This window comes from Callithrix jacchus, chromosome 4, assembly GCF_049354715.1.
Source record: "Callithrix jacchus isolate 240 chromosome 4, calJac240_pri, whole genome shotgun sequence".
NCBI classification, from domain to species: domain Eukaryota; kingdom Metazoa; phylum Chordata; class Mammalia; order Primates; family Cebidae; genus Callithrix; species Callithrix jacchus.
The window spans coordinates 143,470,211-143,493,527 of NC_133505.1; the positions used below are offsets into that span (position 1 = coordinate 143,470,211).

The 23,317-nt window shown below is 36.9% G+C and overlaps 1 protein-coding gene across 4 annotated transcripts in view; it reads right to left on the bottom strand.

Moving 5' to 3' along the window:
• Nucleotides 1-23,317, bottom strand: part of MAP3K5 (mitogen-activated protein kinase kinase kinase 5) — a 241,083-nt gene that overhangs the window by 120,103 nt on the left and 97,663 nt on the right. For all 4 annotated transcript variants that reach the window (XM_078370136.1, XM_035296827.3, XM_002747058.7 and 1 more), the window contains 3 exons: nucleotides 22,287-22,455; nucleotides 21,030-21,136; nucleotides 19,270-19,440 (listed from right to left, as the gene is read on the bottom strand). In XM_078370136.1, coding sequence (XP_078226262.1) covers nucleotides 19,270-19,440; nucleotides 21,030-21,136; nucleotides 22,287-22,455 — 447 coding nt within the window. The remainder of the gene's footprint in view (nucleotides 1-19,269; nucleotides 19,441-21,029; nucleotides 21,137-22,286; nucleotides 22,456-23,317) is intronic.

Consider the following 23,317-nt stretch of genomic DNA (forward strand, 5'->3'; position numbering starts at 1 on the left):
TTGGGAGGCTGAGGCAGGAGAACCACTTGAACCCTGGAATGGAAGATGCAATGAGCCAAGATTGTACCATTGCCCTCCTGCATGGGTAACAGAGAAAGATTCTGTTTCCCCCCCAAAAAAAATTACCAAATTTTGGAGAATAAAGAGCTAAACGTAAAACTTCTAAGGACAGATATGAAATCTCTCACAGTATTTAAGGTATAAGAAGATAGAAATTGCCTTCCTATCAATTAGAAGCCCAAGAGGGTCACAACTAAAAAGGAGAGACAAAACAGAAACAGACAATGTCAATGAAAACTAAAACCCAGACCCAACCCGACTCAACTGCATTTGTTGAGGTAATTACCTTCTTACCCTATGTGGCTAACAGAGGAAAGGGAGAATCTCTGTGAGTGAAAATAAAATCATCTCCAAGTCTCAATAATTTTTCAATACAATATATCTGCAATACAATAGAGAAATACAAGACATGCAAAGAGCAAGGAAGTTGTGACCAATAAATAGGAGCGAACATAGACAAGAAAAGCTGACCTAAAGATAATTCAGATACTGGAGTTTGTAGACAAGGACTTTAAGATAATTATGACAAATATGGTAAACAAACAGAGAACAAGCCAAATGGACAACATATATAAACAATTTCAAAAGAGAATCAGAATCAAAGAAATCACGTAATCTAGCCCCAAAACATACAATACCTGAAAAACCAGAATTCAATGTATGGGCTTACAAGTTAATTCAGCAGAGTGGAAAAATAGTTTTGGTGAACTAAAATGCATGCAAATAGAAGGTATCTAAACTGAAGCGGAGAGATAGAAACACACACACACACACACACACACACACACACACCCCAGAGCATAAGAAACAGAGGAGACACAGTTAAATTGTCTAGCCTGTGCATTATTGTAACCCCAGAAAGAGAAGAAAGAGTATATGGAGCACAAGAAATATGTGAAGATATAATGGATAAAAAATTTCAAAACTGATGAAAACATCAACCCACAGATTCAAGAAGATCAGGAAACCTCAAGTGGGAGAAAATAAGATAATTATAGTCTAAATGCCAAAACACATAACTGAAATCTAAAAACACAGAGGAAAATCTTTTAAAATCAGCCAGAGAAAAAAAGATACCTTACTTTCAAAGGAGCAATAAAATTGAGAGTAGACTTTGCCATACAAACTATGGAAGCCAGAATACAACATAGTGACATCTTTAGAGTAATAAAAGAAAAAAAATGTCTAAAAAAGATAGTTTCAGACAAAAACTGGGAGAACTAGTTGCCAGCAGATCTGAACTACAAAAAAATACTAAAAGTGCTTTAGACTAAAGGAAAGTGATTTCATTTGGAAGCACTGAACAGCAGAAAGAAAGAGCATCAGAGAGAGTAATATGTGATTAGATATAAAATATATAAATTATTTCAGATCTATTGATTATTTAAACTGCTCCAAGTTTCTTTCCTTATTCAGGACGCAGTAAAATACAAAGTGTAAGGCAGACTATAGAAGTCAAGGATACAGGTTGTAATCTCTAGGGAACACTCAAAGAATAATATGAAAACAATTACTAAAGTGCTAATGTAGAAGAAAGTGTTAATAAAAATAAAGCAAGAATGGAGGACTAAAGGAACAAAAAACATATAAGACAAATAGAAAATAAATAAGACAACGGTCAATATTATTGATATAACCTCAACTATCAGTTACCATATTAAATGTAAATGATCTAATCATTCCTAATAAAAGAGATTTTTCAAATTAGACTGAACAATAACAGGAAAAAATGCAATTATATTCATTTTAAAACGGCACACTGTAAATACAAATTGAGTAACCCTAATCAAAAAACCTGAAATCTGAAACGCTCCAAAATCCAAAACTTTTTGAGTGCCAATGTGATGCTCAAAGGAAATGCTCATTGGAGCATTTCTGATATCCAATTTTCAAATTAGGGATGCTCAACTAACAATTATAATGCAAATATTCCCAAATTGAAAAATATAAAAAATCCAAAACACTTCTGGTCCCGAGCATTTTATGTAAGAGGTACTTAACCTGTGTAAAAACACAGGTATGCTGAAAGTGAAATGATACATAAAGATGTATCATCCAAATATTAAATGTTATCATTAAATATTATCAGACAAAATTGACTTTAAGATAAAAAAATATTATAAGAGAAAAAATGAACATTTCATAATGATAAAGACATAAATTCAATAGGAAAATGTCATAGTCCCAAATGTACCTAAGAGCATGACTTCAAAACATACAAAGCAAAAATGATCAGTGAGGATATAGATTTGAACGACATTATTAGCCAAGTTAATCTAACTGACTTATCTGGAACACCACACCTAACAACTGTGTACCATATTCTGGGCCATAAAGTACTTCTCAACACATTTCAAAGGACTGAAATAATGAAAAATGTGTTCTCTCACCACAATAGAATTAAATCACAGAACAATAAAGAAAGATATGGCCGGGCGCCATGGCTCATGCCTGTAATCCCAGCACTTTGGGAGGTTGAGGCAGGTGAATCACCTGTGGTCAGGAGTTTGAGACCAGTCTGACCAACATGGAAAAACCCTGTCCCTACTAAAAATACAAAAAATAATTAGCTGGATATGGTAGCATGTGCCTGTAATCCCAGCTACTCAGGAGGCTGAAGCTGGAGGCTCTCTTGAACCTGAGAGGCGGAGGTTGCAGTGAGTGGAGAATGCACCATTGCACTCCAGTCTGGGTGGCTGAGCAAGAGTCTGTCTCAAAAAAAAAAGGAAGATATAATTGGAAATTGGGCAACTCACTTCATAACCCAAGGGTCAAAGAAGAACTCATACTGAAAATTAGAAGGTAGTTAAATTGAGCAATATACATATGTTATATATGAGATAATGAAAGTCTAACATATAAAATGTCTGGGATGCAAAACAAATTATACCTTTAAATGTAGATAATGGAAAGGGAGCAAGGTTGAAAAATCAATGCTCCAAGCTTCCATCTAGTAAACAAACAGCCTATCATCTTCAAAGTGGAAGGAAGGGCATAATAAAGAAAATGGCTGAAATCAATGAAATAAAAAGCAAACATGCAATAAAGAAAATAGTGTCAAAATGTGGTTCTTTGCGAAGATTAATAAAATGGATAAACTCCTAGGCAGACTTCTCATGAGAGGGAGAGAGATAAAAATTACTGCTAAGCCCTCATAAACGAAAAAAGTGGCATCAGTACAGACGACATGAGCATTAAAAGCAAAGTAAAGGATATTTGGAATAACTTTATGCCAATAAATATAACAACACGGATGAAATTTTTAAAAAAGTCTTGAAATCACATATAAGCATGACACAAGAAAAAAATGGAAACTCTGAATTGTTCCGTATCTGTTACCAGAATTTATAATAATCTAAAATTCTTCTTTTTATTGTCTATCTGCTCCAAGAGAATATAAGCTCCATAAGAGCAGGAACCTTATCAGCCTTGCTGACCAATGACTCTCTGGTACTTGAATCAGAATACCTGACACACTGCAGGTGATTATGAAATACTTGTGAAATGAAGAAAGAATGCATCCACTTCCTACCAAGAACCAGGCTGAGATAACTGGTAAATACGTCAGTTCATATAACACGCAAATCATCTTTTAACTTCCTTTAGTGATCTAAATTCTAATCTTGATAAAACTATATTACTAGACACTACATCCCTGGACCACCCTTAAACAAGTGAATTGCGAATCACTTTCACTGTGTTCCATTATGCACTGTGTTGCATCTTAATGTCATTGGAGTACATGACTTCAATAAAAATATTGATAATGTTATTTATATAGCTTTTATTGATTGTTGTTTATGTAGATTTTATTTACACTGAGTCTGTCATGAGAAATTCCCTTAATTTACTGCTAGGGAGAGTTTAGCTTCCTCTGAGGAATTGGTATATGATTGTTTCTTTTATGCTATTACTAAATAGCATACTGGCTTGGAGCTTAGTCATAGCAAGCATATCGACCCTTATTACTGCCATATTTACATTCTCTAGTTTCTTTGTGTTAATTTTCATATACATATTATCATTCTGTTGGTTTTCTAAGACTCAAACTTGATTTTACAAATGTAGATGTTAACATAATGAAGATATGCATTTTAACTGAAGATGCTGTCTCAGACATTCAGGGTAAGAGTGCCACAGTATCAAACAACCTGCAAATCCCAGTGGCTTCCAATTCCTGTTCATGCCACATGTCTGTGTCATGAACTCTGCATCATGGTTCAGCTCTGCTCCACATTGTCTTCCATCTGGGTTCCAGCCTGAAGGAGCAGACTTCTCGAGGGAACGGCCAAGGAAAAAGTACATGAAAGTACATATGGTACAATCACAAAATTGCTCTCAAAGCTTCTGCTTAGAACGCTCATCAATCAAGTCTGGTGTCATGGGTGGGAATATGTAATCTTCCTACGAATGAGGACAGTGTATTTCTAACAATAATACAATATAGCACAGATTATAATCTCTATCAAAGAAAGCTGTGATTAACATCAAAGGGTAAAAGAATCAATAGTAGCCACCTCTGATTAGTGAGGACCTACTAGGTACAAGGCATTGAATGAGAAATTTCAGGCATAATACTTCTAATTCTGACAACTCTTTAGGAGGAATTTCTTACCAATAAGGAAATTAAAGCACAGGAATATTAAGTTATGCAGTGCGGAAACAGTCAAGCAGGAACCTTACCCAGTTCTGCTGGATTCCAAGCTTAAGCCCTTTTCTTTGTATTGCTCTGTCTACCCTTTGGTTTGTACTAACAATTTTTGTAGTTATTTCTCATTATTTTCCTGTTTTTTTTTGTTTTTGTTTTTAGTAAAAGGGAGTTGAATGAAACAGGAAAAATAAAAATGAGAAATAAGAGAACTGCTTTTATATTAAGGATAAAGCTTGCATTCTATACACAACAGAAACAGATACTGATATATTCTAAGAAAAAAATGATGTTTTTCACAAAATATATTTGATCAGACTCATAGGACAAAAGATTAATATTTCAAAAAGACTTACATGAGAATACTATTTAAATGCACCCATAAAAATGCACCAAAGAAGAGGTTTATATTGTTGAGAATGTCACAGTTTACCAAGAGGATACATCAATATGAACAATATATGTCTCCACATAAAGAAATCTATACACAATGATTAATAGTGAAAAACTATCTATAAAGATAGAGAAATAAAATCATAAGGCTAAATTAGATAAGACTTCAAGAAGGAAATAAATTTTAGGAAACTAGACATTTACATCTCAAAAGAAATTTAGTGGCTACATTTGAGTAACCATATGAAGTTACTTCCACTCTGTTTTTTTTTTTTTTTATTTATTTTAGCACTAAACATTTGTTGAAAGGGGGCAAATCATTTTTTTTTTTCCTTTAGATGGAGTCTTACTCTGTCACACAGGCTAGAGTGCAATGGCGTGATCTCGGCTCACTGCAACCACCGACTCCCAGGTTCAAGCAATTCTCCGGCCTCAACCTCCCGAGTAGCTGGGACTACAGGCGTGTGTCACCACGCCCAACTAATTTTTGTATTTTTAGTAGAGATGGGGTTTCATCACATTGGCCAGGCTGGTCTTGAACTCCTGACCTCAGATGATTCACATGCCTCGGCCTCCCAAAGTGCTGGAATGATAGGCATGAGCCACCATACCCAGCCAAAAGGGAGCAAATAATTTGCTTTCTTTAATTCGTTATTTCCTTTAGCAGATGCAAACTTCTCTTTCAGGCTTTCGAAGCAATAGATTTTTGTTCAAGGATTGTCTTATGATTAGTACTGTATTTGTTACCTGATTATAAACTAGCTTAAAAGCAGTTAAGTCCTTGATTATAACGTGAGTAATGAAGTCTTCACAAGAAAGACTTTGGCTGGGCACAGTGGCTCACACCTGTAATTCCACCACTTTGGGAGGCAGAGGTGGGTGGATCACGAGGTCAAGAGATTGAGACCATCCTGGCCAATGTGGTGAAACCCTGTCTCTACTAAAAGTACAAAAAGTAGTTGAGCATGGTGGCACACACCTGCAGTCCCAGCTACTCAAGAGGCTGAGGCAGAAGAATTGCTTGAACCTAGGAGGCAGAGCTTGCAATGAGCCGAGATCGCCCCACTGCACTCCAGCCTGGCAACAGAGCGAGACTCTGTTGCAAAAGAAAAAAAAGACAGACGTTTTACTTTTGGCATCTGTACTGAGACATGCAACAAAAATCAAAAATAAAAGAAATATTCCTGAACCGATTATTTTTAGCTGGAATATCTACTTTCCGAAAAGGAAGACATTGAGCTCAAGTCAAGTTCTTGCTATTTTTCCTTGTTTGTGATGTAACAGTTGGATCCTTTCTATGAGACACAAAGGTAATTAAATTAGAATTTCATGTTGTTTTCTCTCTCTAGGGATATTTCTGATATTATCACTCATAAAATAACTCAGAAACAAAGCAGGACAGCATGTGAAGAAACTAATGCTGAATCACCCTGTGGCTGTCATCTGCTGACGGGCCTATAACCCTCCAATTCAAACTACTTATTTGTGTACGTATCTTGTTATAATAGAAAACTCAGGAACAAAATAAAAGAACCCCAAATTCTGACTATGTTTTTCCCATCATTTTACCACACACATACTTTTTTTTTCCAAAAAAAGAGAATCACACTATTTTTATGATCTGTGGTTCAACTGATGAAATATCATGATGCATGTTACTATTAAACATTTTTCAAAACCACATTTTCTTCTGATATATACTTAAAATAATTGAAAGTAGAACCTTGAAGAGATATTGATATACCAATGTTTAAGGTAGTATCATTTACAATAAGCAAAAAAGTTGGAAGCAATTTAAATGTCCATCAAGAGCTGAATAGATAAACAAAATGTGGTATACATATATACATATATAACAAAATCACTATTCAACCTTACAAAGGAAGGAAATTCAGACACATGCTACAACATGAATGAAGATTTGAGGGTCTTATGTTTAGCGAAATAAGTCAGCCACACATATCCCAAATCAAATATGATACCATTTATATAAGTACCTAGAGTAGTTGAATTCAGACAGATTTATAGAAAGTGGAATGGTGGTTGCCCAGAGCTGGGAGGAAGGAGAGAATGGGAAGCTGTTTAACAGATACAGAGTTTCAGTTGTGCAAGACAAAAAACTTTTCTATGGATGGATGGTGATGACAGTTGCATAACAATATGAATGTACTTAATGCCACTGAACTGTACACTTAAAATGATTAAAATGGTAACTTTTATGTTATATATATTTTATCACCAAATTTTGAATGAATGATATTCCATCCTATGGAAATATTATCTTTTGCTTAGCAATTTCTCTAGTTTTAGATATTTAGATATCTTCCAACCTTTTGTTAGCATAAAATTCAGTGTCGTGAACGCCACTGCAGCTCTGTTTCCATATCTACCATTTCTTTAGGATAGTTTCCCAATGACAGAACTGGATCAAAGAACACAAATTATTTCAAAGCTCTTGATGCACAATGCCAAACTGCTTTCCAGAAAGGTCTTTACCAATTCACGTTCTCAAGAGCACTGTAGGAGAGTTACTTTTACAGTGCACCCATGCCAAAATAAATTATTTTCATCTCTTTCCATCTTTGCTAATTGATTACAACAAAAAAGAATAGCTCAGGATTTTAACTTGCTCTAATTTGATTACTCTTAAAGGTGAATAGTTTTAATATGTTTATGACTCATGTACACTTATTCTTGCAATAACTGCCTCAATTGTTTAAAAAAATGCAAACCTGTATTCTAAGAAGGCTGGAAAGATGGGAAGAGATACATTTGGAAGAGCTCTGAAGAGGAAGCAGGGGTGGAGCTAGGGGTTTAGATTTAATCTTTGAGGCTATGAAGAACAGTAAAGTTTTAGGAGGAAGGGAGCGACAGCAAATATGGGGAAAATCTAAATATTTCATACAAGGGGAATAGTCACATTAATCAATACTGTAGGATGGATCCACTAAAGCAGAATCTCCAAAGATTGGTAAAGACCTTTCTGAAATTGCACATTGCTGAAAAATTCCCTAAGCAATTCTGATGTTTGAAGTCAGATTCGCAAACAATTGCTTTGGTTCACTATGTGAAATCACTCCTATTCTTCCATATTCTCCTTCCCTTTCAGTAGAATGCCTGGCAAATATGTCGTTCTCTCACTCATTCCTCTAATAACCAAATTACATAAAGCAAGTCTTAGTTCCTCTCCTTAGGTGCTCCATGTTTGTTAGTCAATTATGAAACCTCTACAGAGACATAATAAATACCCTCATTCTGGCCATGTGCAGTGGCTCATGCCTGCAATCCCAGTACTCTGGGAGGCTGGGGAAGGATCACTTGAGTCCAGGAGTTCTAGATCAGCCTGGGCAACACAGTGAGAGCCCCCCATCTCTAGAAAAAATTTGAAAAATTAGCTGGGTGTGGTGGTACACATCAGTAGTCATGGATACTTTGGAGGGTGAGGCAGGAGGATAGTTTAAACCCAGGAGGTTGAGGCTTCAGTGAGCCATGGTCACACCACTGCACTCCAGCCTGGGCAAGAGAGTGAGACCTTGTCTCAAAAAAAAAAAATTCTCATTCTTAGGCCTCGAGTTGGTCATACCATAACACAGTTTCATCCAATCCATCATCTGCTGAATGTGGTATTAATCAAGGTCAAAGCATGAGACTGATGTTCCAGGGCACTTGTTTACAAAGCAACTATACACATGTCATGTGTTTCACCCAAGTTCCTAGGTCATCCTGGAACTACTGACCCCTTAGGAACCATGAACATCTGGTCACCAATGAGCTGGTGTCATGCTGAGTTACTAAGAACTCTTCAGGCTTTCTGTTCTAAAAATAAAAATCATCCAAAATTTGGGAACTCATATAATAGACACAATAAAGGACTAAGCGAAAATAATGTTACTGTAACAACAGAGAGATAAGACTCTGCAGGTGGGGAAAGAGGGGGAAGGAGGGTGGTAAAATGAAGAGAACACTGAGAAAGATAACTTGAAGTCAAGACAAAGGAAACAAGGCTAATCTGGCAAATGGAAAACTGACATTGGTCTTGATTTGCCTGTTGATTAGTTTGTTATATAACTCTTCCAAAGTAGAGCCAACCCCATTAATAATGTAAAAACTAAATCTTTATTAGGCACGTATTACTGTTTGAATAGTACTGTCACTGACGTAAAAGAAAATTAGTTGGTAAGGCAAGGCTCACTGTTCTTCCCCAAGTTACTATGGAAAAATGAACATATTAATGCTAAAAACAGACTTAATGCTTTTAATTTCCTGGCTATGGATCTTTTTTGGCATTATAACAAGAAAGACATGATTATGCTAATACAGTACAAGCACTTAATTTCCTTTCAAAATTCTCAAAATGACTTCATATCTTCCCTTAAGAATGAGAACACCATTTTCTCCAAAACCAAATGTGATTTCAAGCTGAATACTGCCTATCCTACATGGCCCCACAATATCCCTGATACATGAAATTCAGACAGGGCCTGTGTAAAAATTATAGACTCTATATATTTTCCCTCACTAGCTAAAATGTTTAGCTAGATCCAGAAAGAAATTTTAAAAAAGGACCTTTAGAAGTATTTTAGAACAAAGGAAATTTAATATAGTCAATGTCCATTTTGACATGGATAAATATAACAAATATGTAAAGAAATAGAAAATTGGGAAGGTGGAAAAATACAAAATTATATACCAAGGATATATCCTACACCAAGGATATAACACTAAATGCTTACTAAATTTCAAGATTTTAACATATGTTGTTTCACTTAATCCTCACCACAAAGCACTCATCCCAAAGAGATTAGTCTAAACTGGTTGTAATAATCCCATCCTCTTTGCTAGTGATTTGTGTAGTTTGGGGCTGATGAAATAGTAGAAGCATGAAGGTGTAAAGAAAGTCTGGAGTAGGTTTTTATGAGCATATTTTCTCAGTCCTAAGAGAAAGATACAGGAAAAGATTGCCTCGTTTTCCCTCGACATTGGTGTAGCTAATCTGGATTGATCCTGGAATGGCCACAGCCACCTTGCAACACTGAGTAGGGCAGCCCAAGGTCAGAGTCACCCGAGGTCAGAACCGCCCAAGGTCAGAGCCACCCATGATCACAGCAAAGGAAAGGACCTGAGCTGATGTCTCTCAGCTGCTGGTTCAAGCTACAGTTGAGCCAGTCCTACTTCTGAACTTCATGTTTTAGGAGACATATTTTCTTATGATTAAACCTATTGGAGTAAGGTGTTCTGTTACTTGCACTATGCCAAGAGCATTCTAACTCATCTAAATAAGTGTTAAATTTCTTTTAAGTAAGAATATAGAATTTTCTAAAGGTTAAGTAATTTGCTCAAGATCACACTGTTTCCAAGTATTGTGTCAACATTGATCCCTTGTCAGTCTCCCATTAGTTCATACTTCTTCAACAAAACTGAAATCGAAACATTTTTGGAAATGTCTATTCCTGGAAACTCCAGGAAAGAGGGCCTAGGATACAGTAAAAACAACACTAGATCTGAAAAAATTAGATTTGAAATTTTATTAATCATAGGGCATCACAAAATTCACTTGACTTCTTTGAATTTCAATTTTGTCAGTTGCAAAATGGAAGAAGTGGCCCGGTGTGGTGGCTCACATCTGTAATCGCAGCACTGTGGGAAGCTGGGGCAGAAGTATCACTTTGCTCCAGGAATTCAAGACTAGCCTGAGCTACATAGCAAGACCTTGTCTCCACAAAAAATAAAAAATTAGCCAGGCATGGTGGCATATGCCTGTGGTCCTCGCTACTTGGGAGACTGAGGTGGGAGGATCACTTGAGCCCAGGAGTTCAGGACTACAGTAAGCTGTGATCTGCGCTGGGTGGCAGAGTGAGACCCTCTCAATTTTAAAAAAAAGGGAAGAAAAATGTCAGCTTGCCCACTTCACAAGGTTCTTGTAAGCCTCCCTCATTAGTAACATGCACAGAAACTTTGTGTGAACTCTAAGGGTCAATTATTATTAATATTTCTACCTATGTGATCAAATACTGCATATAACAAAATTTTCTAAATAAGTCATACTGCATAGGAATTCAGCATAACCATTTCATGCTTATTTCTTTTTAGATTGGCTTTAAAAAGAAATTGTGGAGATCATCTGGCAATGAGAACGTCCATGGTCCTCTAAAGCAGGGTGATTTGTCAATAACACTTCCTTGGATCATCTCCAGGGGTTAAATATGTCACTTGGTGGATGTTTTTTAGGACATAAGTCTCAGCTCTTGAGTCACAAATTCTCACCATTTGAAATCTGGCTCTCTTCCTAGCTTCTCACCCTCTCTGCTGTCATCTTGCTCCTTCACCTGCAGCTCAAGTCGTCCTCTAACCAGCACATGTGATGGGGACCACTGCTGCCTTTCACTTATTTAAATCTTTATACTGAAAAGCTATGAGAAAAAAAAGCTACAACCTTATAAATAAAAATTGCATTATTTCAGCCATTCTCAAGAGCTGGGATGAACAAAAATAACTAAGGAAATGACAATGCAAAACATCAAATGTTAAAGGGCTATTTTTTATAATGCTTAAATTATGATGTATTCATTCAAACCATTCACTCTCTGTCTCAGATAAGAGTCAAGAATCAACGTTTGTTTCAACAATATACTGTAATTCAGCACAATCAGAAAAATCTAAACCAGCTAGGCGCGGTGGCTCACATCTGTAATCCCAGCACTTTGGGAGGTGAGGCAGGCGGACTGCTGGAGCCCAGGAGTTCAAGATCAGTCTGAGCAAGATGGGGAAACCTTGTCTCTGCAAAAAATTCAAAAATTACCTGGGTGTAATGGCAGTACCTGTGGTCCCAGCTACTCAGTAGGCTGAGACAGGAGGATTGCTTGAAACCAGGAGTTCAAGGCTGCGGTGAGCAAAGACTGCACCACTGCACTTCAGCCTGGATGACAGAGCAAGATCCTGTTTTAAAAACAAAAAACCTAAACCAATTTTTTCCCCTATTTTCTGTTTTTACATTCTGAACCCCCAACTAAAGCTATCAGAAAATAGATCACAGTAGAGGCTCTCTGTAGCAGTCAAACACCGCCATGCATAGTACTTGAATCAGATAATATGCCCAGGAGAGTAAAACTTCCTCCCTCTACTGTGGGGCAGGAACATTAATTAACCTTATTAAAAAGGAAAATTGCAAGAAAGAGTTTGATGAGCCATTGTAATCACAACTGCTTGGGGTTGTCTTTCCACTGAGTTGGAGCTCTTAAACTTTCCTTGGTCAGTAGCTTACTGTTTATTCAAGTCAACAGAAAATGATTCAGTCCCTGGAAAGAAGCCCAAGGGACTGACTACCTGCCCTAACACCTCACTCCTTATCCCAGCACCTGCATTTGAGAAATGAAAACCCAGGGGATTATGACTCAAAAAAAAAAAGTCAGTCGAAACATCCCTTTGGGACCCATGACTAAGGAGAGGTGTAATCCCGGGTACTTGTGGCCAGATGCCCGACAACCTCAGCAGCCCTCTTCCCTGTGAGCACCTTGACAGGGCAGTTTTCCTTCTCAGCTCTAACAGAAAGAGAGGTTGGAGACAATGCCAAGACAAGTAAGTGTATGTTTGCACTACAGTGGAAGCTGGGCAAAATGCTAAGAAATACCAAAATAGCTTTGTAAGCAAAAGCATGAAAAAGTGTCCATTTTAAGACTGGGGACCGGGGGATACCTTTTTTTGTTAAATAGGACAAATGGATATAATGACAAAAATGGCAGGTTATGGATAGGTTCTCTACAGTAAAAGTGGCATTCGTACATTACTAAATAAGTAATAAGTGACACGTGCAAGATCAACTCCTGAAGACTGACCCATTGGAAGTCTCTGAGCTCTAACAGCGTTTCCTGCTCTTACCAGAAAATAAACGAATAGCTTAAAATGAAATCACAAAAATCCTGACATCTTCAATTTGACCTGAAGACCTTGAACACAAAGCTCTTCTGAGAGGCAGTTAATGTTCCTAGGCTAAATGGGAATTATTTAAAAAAAAAAAAAAAAAGACCCAGAATTTTGAAACAAAAACAAAACCAGAAAACACTCTGCACCTTAACTGAACTTTTATGAGACCTTGAAAGCTCTCCGTCTTCTAAATTATTTTGTTTTCAAATGGAAAAACACTTCTATCTTGTCCTTGTACACAATGCACTCTAACTTCATAGGAGACGTTTTCTATTTCAATTCATTGACCTAGAACAGGCCTCTTTGGATTATCTATGCATTTCATTGCCACTACCACATCAAAGCATTTATACTGGGCATAATGCTTCTCAAATATCCGATTTGAATTCTCCTACGATTAAGAATTTTCCTAAAGTGTAAACATCAGGGTAATAAAAGGGCTGCAGAATTACATTCCTCTTTTGTAACAGCAGAAAAAAAAAACTTGGTTAAGGTCAGGTACAGTGGCTCATACCTATAATCCCACCATTCTGGGAGGCTGAGGCAGGAGGATCACTTGAGGCCAGGAGTTCATCAACACCAACCTGGCTAACATAGCAAGACCATGTCTCTACAAAAAATTTAAAAATTAGCCAGGTGTTGTAGTGTGCACCTGTAGTCCCAGCTACTCAGCAGGCAGGAAGACTGCTTTAGCCCAGGAGTTCGAGACTGCAGTAAGCTATGACTGTGCCACTGTACTCCAGCCTAGACAACAGAGCAAGATGCTGTTTTTAAAAAATAAAAGTTTTTAAAATAAATGTGGCTAAGATAAACTGTGAAATTCTTGGCAGTATAATAAAAATTTATAGTACAAATTTAAAAGTCCAAATGAAAGCTTCCCTAAAGGATCTAGAAAATTACTGTCCCTAAGTGTTTTCGCTGCTCGCCATTACCCTACTTTTCAGTTCTTGCTGTGGTTTGAATGTTTCTCCCCAAAAGCATGTATTGGAAGCTTAATTTTCAACGCAACAGTTTTAGGAGGTAGAGCCCAATGAAAGGCCATGAGGGCTCATCCCTATGAAAGGATTAATGCTGTTATATCAGAAGTTGGTTCCGTATAGAGGGAGTGGGCTCCTTATAAAAGAATGTGCTCCGCCGGGTACGGTGGCTCACGCCTATAATCCCAGCACTTTGGGAGGCTCAGGCAGGTGGATCACGAGGTTAGGAGATTGAGACCATCCTGGCTAACATACTGAAACCTCCTCTCTACTAAAAATACAAAAAATTAGCCAAGCGTGGTGACATGTGCCTATAGTCCCAGCTACTCGGGAGGCTAAGGCAGAAGAATCCCTTGAACCTGGGAGGCAGAGGTTTCAGTGAACCGAAATCACACCACTGTACTCTAGCCTGGGCAACAGAGTGAGACTCTTTGTCTCAAAAAAAAAAAAAGGGTTGGCATGGTTGCTCATGCCTGTAATCCCAGCACTTTGAGAGGCCAAGGCTGGCAGATCACCTGAGGTCAGAAGTTTGAGACCAGCCTGACTAACATGGAGAAACCTGGTCTCTACTAAAAATTTGAAATTAGCCGGGTTTGGTGGTACATGCCTGTAATCCCAGCTACTTGGGAGAACTGCTTAAACCGGGGAGGTGGAGGTTGTGGTGAGCCGATATGGTACCATTGCACTCCAGCCTGGGCAACAAGACCGAGACTCTGTCTCAGACAAAACAAAATAAATAATAATAAGGAACGTGTTCAGCCCCCATTTGCCTGCTCTCTCTTTGCCCTTCTGCCATGGGCTGATGCAACAAGAAGGCCCTTGACAGATGCTGGGCCCTTGATCTTGGACTTCCCACCCTCCAGGACTATGAGAAGTATATATATATATTCATTGCAAATTACCCAGTCTCTTGTATTCTGTTTTAGAAGCACATAAAAGAACGAAGACAGTCCCTCTAAACTGCAAAAATGATCTAGGATTTCTAAAAGCTAAAAACTGTTTCAAAACTTGAAAAAAAATTATGGCTACCATACAGGAACTCCTAAACTAAGTTGGCCTTCTTTAATATTTTTTTAAATCAAGGACTATTTTGGGAATGTGGTAGGAATACGAAGTACAAAAGAATAATGCAAGCAGCACCCCAATATACTTCCTACTCAGCTTAAGAAATAAAATACTTTAAATATACTTGAAACTGCATGTGAATCACTCCAGGATCTCTTTCTACTTCTTCCTCCCCACTGGTAACCATTATAGTGAATTTGGAGTTTATGATGCCCATCCGTGCATCTATACTTATACTAAATCTCTATGACTGTTTTTAAACATTCTATAAATGATACTGTACTCTGTATCCTTCTGCCACTTGCTTACTTTGCTTAAGTTTTTTGAAAGTTTTTTTTTTAATGTTGAAAGTTTTATGTAGAGAAACATCTAAGATTTACTCTAAGGTATATAAATCTAATGGACCTAGGGTAGGGAAGTTCTCAACTTTCCTCGATAATGCCAAATTTAAGTGCATATAGAAATTTATACCACAACCAGCAGGCATTAGGGCTCACATTTCCCCAACATCCTGGCTAACAACTGATATTGTCAGATTTATAAATACTGGTTAATCTGAATACTGTAAAGTGGTATATCATAGTGTTTAATCTGAATACCGTAAAGTGGTATATCATAGTTTTAGCTAAAAGTCATCTTTCTATATGTTTCAAAAATATGTGTATTGACCATTTGTGATTCCATTTTTGTGAATAATCTGTTCATATCCGATGCATATTTTTTAAATCTCTTTTTCTTAAAGATAGTTTGAGTAGTTATATACACTGAATATATATTCTATATTGGTTACATGCATTGCTCCCTGTCTGTGATTTCTTTATTCATGGTATCTTTCATATTTATTCATATATTTATTATTTCCAGTGCTATATACTCCTTCCTACAGATTCATTTGGTTTCATTTCCCTTCAGCCTAAAGATTTCAACATTTCTTGTAGAGAAGTTCTGCTGGCAACAAATTATCTCAGTTTTTATTTATCTAAAATTGTCTTTACTTCACCCCTCGTTTTTTGAAGACATTATCACTGGATATAGAATTCTTAGTTGACTTTTTTTCTTTCAGCACTTTCATGTTATTCCATTATCTTTTGGCTTCCTTCTGATAAGTCAGCCCTCATTCTTTCCCCTGATGTATCTTCTTTCTTAGGCTGCATTTATGACCTCTTCTTGTATTTCTGTTTTTCACCAATTTTACTATCATGTGCCAAGAGATAATTTTCTTTGTATTTATATTTCTTGGGTTTTGCTGAGCTTCCCAGATCTGTGAGCTGTTTTTTGTTTGTTTGTTTGAACAGATTTGAATGATATTTGATCACTAATTCTTCAAGTCCCTGCAGTATTATATCTCTCCTCTCCTTCTGGGACTCCAATTAAAAGTATTTAGATCACTCAAGGCTGGGTGCGGTGGCTCACACCTGTAATCCCAGCACTTTGAGAGGCCAAGGCGGGCAAATCACAAGGTTAGGAGTTTGAGACTAGCCTGGCCAACATGGGGGACCTCTACTAAAAATTAAAAAATTAGCTAGGCATGGTGGGGCATGCCTGCAATCCAGATACTTGGGAGGCTAAGGCATGAGACTCGCTTGAACCCAGGAGGCAGAGGTTGCAGTGAGCTGAGATTGCACCACTGAATTCCAGCCTAGATGACAGAGCAAGACTCTGTCTCCAAAAAAAAAAAAACTTTAAAAAAAGTGTTTGGAACACTCAATTCTATTACACAGGTCATTGGAACTATTAATGACTTAATCTTTTTCTTTCCTCTGCTTCAATTTTAATGATTTCTAATAACTTGTTTTCAAGTTTATTGCTCTTTTACTGTATTCTGTCCTATCTGCTGTTAATCTGATTTGATGACATTTCAACTTCAGATATTGTGCCTTTCAGTTCTAGAACTCTCATTTGGTTATTTCTAGTTTCCAAATATCTCCTACAATTCCTCATATTTTCACCCATTATATTCATCTTTTCAAGTAGATTCTTTGATATATTTATCCTTGTTATTTTTATGTCCTTCTCTAGCAATTCTAAACTCTGTGTTATCTATAGGTTTATTTCTATGACTAATTTTTTTCTTAATTATAAATCATACATTTCTATTTCTTCACCTCTTTAGTAGTTGGGGTTTTTCTGTTTTTTGTTTTTGTTTTTGTTTTAATAAGATAGGTCGTATTATATTGTCCAGGCAGGTCTTGAACTGGGCTCAAGCCATCTTCCCATCTCACCCTCCTGAGCAGCTGAAACAATGGGCACATGCCACCACACCCAGGTTTCTTAGTACTTTTTATGATGTATTAGACATTTTGGATAATAAGCTGTAGAGAGTTTGGATTTGTTTTTCTCCTCTTAAGAGTATCTAGTTTTTTAATAAAAGGCAAATAAACATTGGTGGTTCACCTTAATCACCAAAGGCTTATCCCACTCAGTTTCCAGGTCCTCTGGAGGACCTCAAACTCACTCTCAGCCCAATAAGACTGTGATTTCCTGCTAAAGTTCTACCTGTCCTGCTCCCTGCAGACCAGGGAATGCCCCCAAAGGAAAGCACTTTGAATGTGGATTTTATCCTGTGTGGCATCCTTCATCCAAGGATGAAAACCCCTCCAGTTTCTGGCTACTTTTAGTCACTCTTCAGTGCTTTCCAACTTTTTTCCAACATTTATAATTGTTATCAACAGGAAGATCAGCGCAATAGAATCTGCTCTGCTGTTTCTAAAAGCTAGTAAGAACAGAAGCCAATTTTCATGCAGAACATTTCCCCAATCTTATCTTTTATGATGCATGGCATTTTTAAACATTGTTTAAGAAATCTTTGCCCCAACCAGGACAACATGGTGAACCCTTCTCTCTGCCAAGAGTACAAAAAATTAGCCAGGCATGGTGGCACACACCTGTGGTCCCAGCTATTCAGGAGGCTGAGGTGGAAGGATCACTTGAGCTCAGGAGGCAGAGGTTGCAGTGAGCCGAGATCGTGCCACTGCACTCCAGCCTGGGTGACAGAGCAAGACCCCGTCTCAAAAAATAAGAAAGAAAAAAAGAAAGAAATCTTTGCTTATCCCAAAGTCATATGTAATTTGTACATTTAATTCTAAATGTTTTTTTTTTTAAAGTATATTTTCACATTTTGGTCTTTAATTCACTTAGATTTCATTTTCTGTGTGTGTGTGCATGGCTTAAAATGGGGATATAATTTTATTTTTCTAAGCAGATAAAGAAATTTTCTCAGTACCATTACTATAGAGTCCATCATTTCCTTTACGTCTCATGAAGCTGATTCTGTCGTCAATCTAGTCTCATGTAGATCTCAGTCCGTTCCAGGCTGTCTCTTCTATCCCAATGCTTTGTCTATGCCTATAGCCATACTGCAATATCTTAATCATTCCAGCTTTAAAATGAGTCTTGTTAACTGGTAGAGCAAGTCCTTCCCTCTTGTCCTTTTCCAGATTGCTTTGTGTATTCTCAGTCCTTTATTCTTTCAAATAAATTTTGGAATTGGTTTGTCAAATCAAATGAAAACCCCTGCTGGGGGGAAATAAAATCTTTAAAATATCAAGCCTTCCCATCTACAAACTCAGTATATCTTTCCTTTCATTCAGGTCTTTTAAAATGTCTTTATATAAATTTTTCTATAAAATTATATTTTATTTATATTACTTTTAAAAAACATCTTTTAAAACTATATTTCTTAAATTATCTTTTCATCTAATTTATACCAATTTACTCTACCATGTTAAATGAATTTCATCAAATTATTTACTAAAGTTATAAAATCTAAGATCGGCCAGGCATAGTGGCTCACACCTGTAATTCCAGCACTTTAAAAGGCAGAGGCAGGTGGATCACCTGAGGTCAGGAGTTCAAGACCAGCCTGGCCAACAGGGAGAAACCCCGTCTCTACTAAAAATACAAAAATTAGCCAGGGTGTGGTGGCAGGCGCCTGTAATCCCAGCTTCTCAAGAGGCTAAGGCAGGAGAATCGCTTGAACCTGGGAGGCAGAGGTTACAGTGAGCCTAGATCACACCATTGCACTCCAGCCTGGGCAACAGAGCAAGACTCCATCTCAAAAAAATAAAATAAAAATAAAATCCAAGATATAGTTCATAATACACAATCTTATGGATGATAATAATACTTTAACACTCTCATTTGCAAATACGTTTTTATGCCATGGATTTACCAATTAAGCAGCTCACTTATATCCTATACGCTTACCAAGAAGCCCCATGGTCTCTGCTTTCAGTATCTGTGAAATTGGAGTCCAAAAACATATCTTTGTAGATTCGACCAACTAGGCAATACATATCTGAAGCAACTTGTCCTTCACTTTGCACCATGGGAATCATAATATCAAGAGCTTTCGCTCTGTCTCCAGGGAGATTTCGCCTAAGATAGAAAACATTGTTGTTTCAATGTACATTTCAGAAGCAACATAGATCAATTATTTTTTAAAAAGCTCTATTTAATATGCTGATCCACATTAGAGAAATTTGGCAGGATATAAACAATTCGATTTTGAGAGTCCTCTGTAAACCTCTGTCCTAAGCCTATTTTTTTTTTTTTAATCCCATTGTATGTCTACTGGGTCTAACAAGGAGTTTCTGTGTTGATAATGGTGATGGATTTGTACTTACTTATCCACAATCCTTCCAATTTCCCTGTAGCCTATATGCAGGTTCAAGTTGGTGAAACAAGATTAGAGTTGAAGTCTTCACAGATGATACAATTAAACAAATCAAACCCAAGAACTGCTTGATTTTTATATGTAACTAACTGATTATCTAAGGAAGTTGCTTTATGTAGCATGTTTTAAAGTAGCATGTGTAGATAATTCACAAACCAGATAAAAATTCTGTAAGAGTTATCATTTCTTGGACCTCGAAAACATTACACTAAGTGAAAGAGGCCAGTCACAAGGGACCACATACTGTATGACTCCATTTAATATGAAACGTCCAGAATAAGCAAATCTATAAAGACTCAAAGTAGATTAGTGGTTGCCTCGAGTTGGAGAATTGGGGAGGGAAATGAAAGGGTGGCTGCTAATGGGTACAGGGTTTCCTTTTGGAGTGACGAAAATGTTTTAAAATTTATTGTTTTTTGATGGTCACATAACTCTGCTATATTAAAAACTATTAAGCTGTACACTTTAAATGGTTAAGTTGTATGGTATGTGAAATGTATTTTAATAAAACTGTTATAAAAAGGTATCATTTCTATTGTCACTACTACTTCAAATCTTCTGTCCATGAAATTCCTTTAATTCTAAATACCTAACACTATGTTCACCTAGACATAATCATCCTAACTCTAGTGGAAATTTTTGTGTGAAATACCATTTGGTGTTGAGTATATTTGCTTAAAGATAGCATCATATTCACGTAACTTTAAAAATTCTAAAAAAAAATATGAATGGCAAATACAAACTTTGACAGAGCAGAAAAATTGTGAATTTAAATATGCCAACAGTGTGAGACTTTTCTTTTTTTTTGAGACAGTCTCACTCTGTTCCCCAGGCTGGAGGGCAGTGGCGCAACCTCAGCTCACTGCAATCTCTGCCTCCCTGGTTCAAGCAGTTCTCCTGTCTCAGCCTCTTGAATAGCTGGGATTACAAGAGCATTCCACCAACCCCAGCTAATTTTGGTAAGTTTAGTAGAGACAGGATTTCACCAGGCTGGTTGGCCAGGCTGGTCTCAAACTCCTGACCTCAAGTGATCCACCTGCCTCGGCCTCCCAAAGCTCTGAGATTACAGGTGTGAGCCACCACGCCTGGCTGAGACTTTTTTACTGAAAAATAAATCAGAAAAAAATGAGAAGGCATGCTTCCTATATTTCACGGGGTTGAAGTAGATATGCTAATATTACATTTTAATAGGGACTTCTTGTAATGCTGCAGTAAACACGTGCCCTGTAAAGAACTGCAGGTTATACAATAATATGTTATCACATTCTGAAAGGGAACTTTTTCTTCTTACCTATTCAGTGCAAATGCATAATGAAACTTCACATGGTGATGGGAGGCCAAATCAAAGGTTGGCAGTTTTTCTAAAGTCTCTACCAGCTTCACAATAGAATCATAGTCCTTTTAAATGAGATAAGAATAGCACAGAATTAAACCACTAGGAGAAAATTCTGATGATAACATGTCTTTTGACAACCAGATATCTGAATTCAAGAAACACATTAAAAATATGTTAGAATCCAAAGAACACTTACAGAACCTAGAATAAACAGTTTTTGTTGAGTTTCTTCTAAGAGGTTTAGATCATATATATAAAAACGTTAGAAATATAGAGTTATCGTGTTAAACAAAAACTAAAAAAGCAAAAGAAACAAAAACACCAAGCCTGATAATGCTCTATGCCTACATATGGGTGGTTTATTTCTCCACAGAGCCAGGTTTCTGGTATGCAGTGTTCTAACAATTTCAGGGAAATAAAAAATTTCAAGGACGTAAGGCAATTGGTTGAACTTCTGTTATAAGTAACAACACAGTTTCATGTCACATGAATGAGCATTCTAGCCACAGGATACTATGTGCCACAACCCTCCATGGATGTGAGTCTGTTTCGACCACATGAAGCCTTGACACAGACCTGAAGGCTAGGAATGGAAAGAAGAAACCAGATGTCACTTACATTTCACTATTAAAACCTAAGAACAAATCTCTAACTTGGAGAGGATTTTATTCTACTTACCCCATTTTAAAAATTTTAAGACATGTCAAAAAATGATATAACCTGTTAGTGTGTTTTATCTTACATGTTTTTAAAGTTATTTCTAGAAGTAATCAATTACATATTTTTTCCTTCAGGCTAGTTAGATTCAGCACTATCAGTTTCAAGCAATAAGATTTCAAGGGATAAAAGGTATGTCCAGAAAGCTCTAAAAATGTCTGCTATTAGCCAAAACAAAGCTTTCACTGATAGGTGTGCCTGAGGCTAACAGGACTGTGTCTGAAGGTTCGCTGTGCCAGCAGATTTTTCTTTTTGTTATTTTGGAGGAAAAAGTCAGACCTTTACCACACAAGTCTTTCACAATCACTGATGGTTAACTCACCTGAGTCTTTTTCATTCATCATAAAATTATAGGATGGAAAGCTTAAGAGAGCCAATAAAAAATTACGTGTAGTAACATGAACTGCTTACCAGCTAACCAAAATTGGAGGTTAATACTCCCTCATCCCTCCAACATGCTACATGACAGAGATTTCACTTTGAACATCTTCTTACCTGGATATCTCTGTAGGAAAGTAACAGATTTATCACAATATCTGCTGTCAAGACTTCGATATTATCTACTCGCTGCCGAATTCTTGCCAACTCAGCTGCCAATTCCTTACCAGTGTATAAATTACGAGCTTTCCTGATATCATTGAGTATAGATTCCCGGAAATACTGGCTGGAAAAAACACATACGTTTCAAAGAGTTTGACATTAGAAACGATTTCAATGAAAAGCAATCATTTTATAAAGAAATGAATGATATTTGCAGCATTACCTATAAAGCATTTGTAGCTTTCAATTCATTCAGTTACCTAAATATCCTACAAATCTAGCATTATTAAGAAATTTAGAAGCCAATGTATGTCTTTTAATACTCTGCCATCAGAAAGAATTTTTTTTCTTTTTTTGTTTTGAAGGAGAGAAAGAAAAAAAAGGAATGAAGGAGAGGAAGACAGAGGAAGAAAAAGAGGGAGAGAGAACAGGAATGTTGCTTTATTCTAAAAATGGGTATTAAAAACCTCTTTTATGCCAATAATTGTGCTTAATCATAGCCGATCAATATTTCATTTAAACCTATGAGTAGGTGTGATGTGATACTGATAAGAATGTATATTTTATGTATTTAAAGTGGAGAGTTCTATAAACGTTTATTAAGTTTACTTGTTCTGGATCTGAGTTCAAGTCTTGAATTAAAGGTAAATGTACTCCATATGAATAAATTTTCCTGCAAAATATCACTTTAAATGCCAAAATTTTGTTTTCCATTTTACTGTTTTCAGTAGAAATTGAATAGATGCACCTATGATTTTTTAATCTGTTTGTTTGTTTTTTGAGACAACGTCTCACTCTGTCGCCCAGACTGGAGTACAGTATCATGATCTTGGCTCACTGCAACCTCCATCACCTAGGTTCAAGTGATTATCTTGCCTCAGCACCAAGAGTAGCTGGGATTACAGGCATGCACCACCACGCCTGGCTAATTTTTGTATTTTTGGTGGAGACAGTGTTTTACGATGTTGGCTGGGCTGATCTGAACT